Genomic DNA, 1,513 nt, shown 5'->3' with positions numbered 1-1,513 from the left:
GCTTACCATCCCCAGACCAATGGGTAAGCCGAGGTGTCAAATAGGGAGATCAAGCGCATATTAGAGAAGATTGTGAAGCCTCACAGGAAGGACTGGAGTGCTCGACTGGCAGATGCGCTTTGGGCCTATCGAACCGCATACAAGACACCCATCGGAATGTGTCCATTCCGCCTCGTCTACGGGAAGGCTTGTCACCTTCCGGTGGAGGTGGAACACAAGGCATACTAGATGGTGAAGGAATGCAACTTAGGATTGAGGGGAGCCGGCATTGAAAGGAAGGTGCAGCTGCAGGAATTAGAGTGCCTTCGACTAGAGGCGTATGAGAATTCATGGCTCTACAAAGAAAAGGTGAAGGTGGTACATGACAGGAATATCAAGAGGAGAGAGTTTAGAGTTAGGGATTTGGTCCTCCTCTACAACTCAAGACTAAGACTCATGCCAAAAAAGTTGAGGTTTAGGTGGGAAGGACCCTACAGGGTGGAGAAGGTTGAGCCTTATGGAGTCTTCCATCTGAGTCATCCGTCAAGCCCCATCTTCTTCAAGGTGAATGGCCACCGCTTAAAGCTATATCACGGTGAGAAGCTGAAGAACAACAAGGAGCTAGAGATCTTCCTCCTGAAGGATCCAGCACAAAAAGAGGACTAAGCTCATAGATCGTCCAACTTAAGAACGCTAAAGAAAAGTGCTAGGTGGGAGGAAACCCACCATGGTATGATCTTCCATTTTTCTTAATTTCATTCATACTAGGGTTATTTCTAAGCTCTGCATATTTCCTTCTGAAAAAAAAAAAGCCTTCGACGCTTACGCATCTATGACGCGCACGCGTCCCTTGGAGGTTCGAATTTTATAAAAACTTACAGAGAGTTAGGCTGGAAATGTGCAGGAGGGGTGCTTGGCGCACAAGCTAGCCACGCGTACGCGTGCACTGACGCATACGCGTCCCCCACGAATTTGCCAATCCACGTGTAAGCGTCCCTGACGCGTACGCGTGGTATGAAAATTGGCAAAAAATGGAGTTTTTGACAGAGAGTTGTGATGCCATAGCGTTGGAATGATGCTTCTAGCATGACCAGTGGTCACGCGTATGCGTGACCGACACTTACACGTCGCTTGTGATTCTCACAACCCACGTGCACGCGTGTGATACGCGTACGCGTGGGTGTGCAAATTGGCGTAATTGGGCAATTAAACAGAGAGTTGTGTGGGAGTGAGGCTGGATTCCCGCGTTTGGCACGGATCCTGGTCACACGTACGCGTGACTGACGCTCACGCGTCCCTCACCTTTAAGCTAACCCACGCGTACGCGTGGGCGACGCGTGCGCGTCGTATGCGCCGCGTCAATTATTCAGTGCGCCGCCCAGTCCCTCTTTCTTTCACTTTTCTTTTGTTTTCAAATCCTAATTCTTTCTTCTTCTTCTTCTTACTCTCTTCTTCATTCTTCTTCTTCTCTCTTTCTCAATTTCTTCTTCCTCAATTCTTACTTCTCTTCTTTCACTCTCACTCTCAATTACCT

General features: G+C 48.5%; 1 protein-coding gene across 1 annotated transcript; it reads left to right on the top strand.

Annotated features, from left to right (window-relative positions):
* On the top strand, positions 229-645 carry LOC107636218. The gene has a single exon (XM_016339744.1). The coding sequence runs from the start codon at positions 229-231 to the stop codon at positions 643-645; it is 417 nt and encodes a 138-aa protein (XP_016195230.1).

This window comes from Arachis ipaensis, chromosome B04 (genome assembly GCF_000816755.2).
Source record: "Arachis ipaensis cultivar K30076 chromosome B04, Araip1.1, whole genome shotgun sequence".
NCBI classification, from domain to species: domain Eukaryota; kingdom Viridiplantae; phylum Streptophyta; class Magnoliopsida; order Fabales; family Fabaceae; genus Arachis; species Arachis ipaensis.
Note: the sequence above shows the minus strand (reverse complement) of the source record. Positions and strands in the feature narration are given on the sequence as shown.

Excerpts from the sequence above, each read along its gene's own strand:
- LOC107636218 (XM_016339744.1), top strand. The coding sequence starts at position 229 with ATGGTGAAGGAATGCAACTTAGGATTGAGGGGAGCCGGCATTGAAAGG.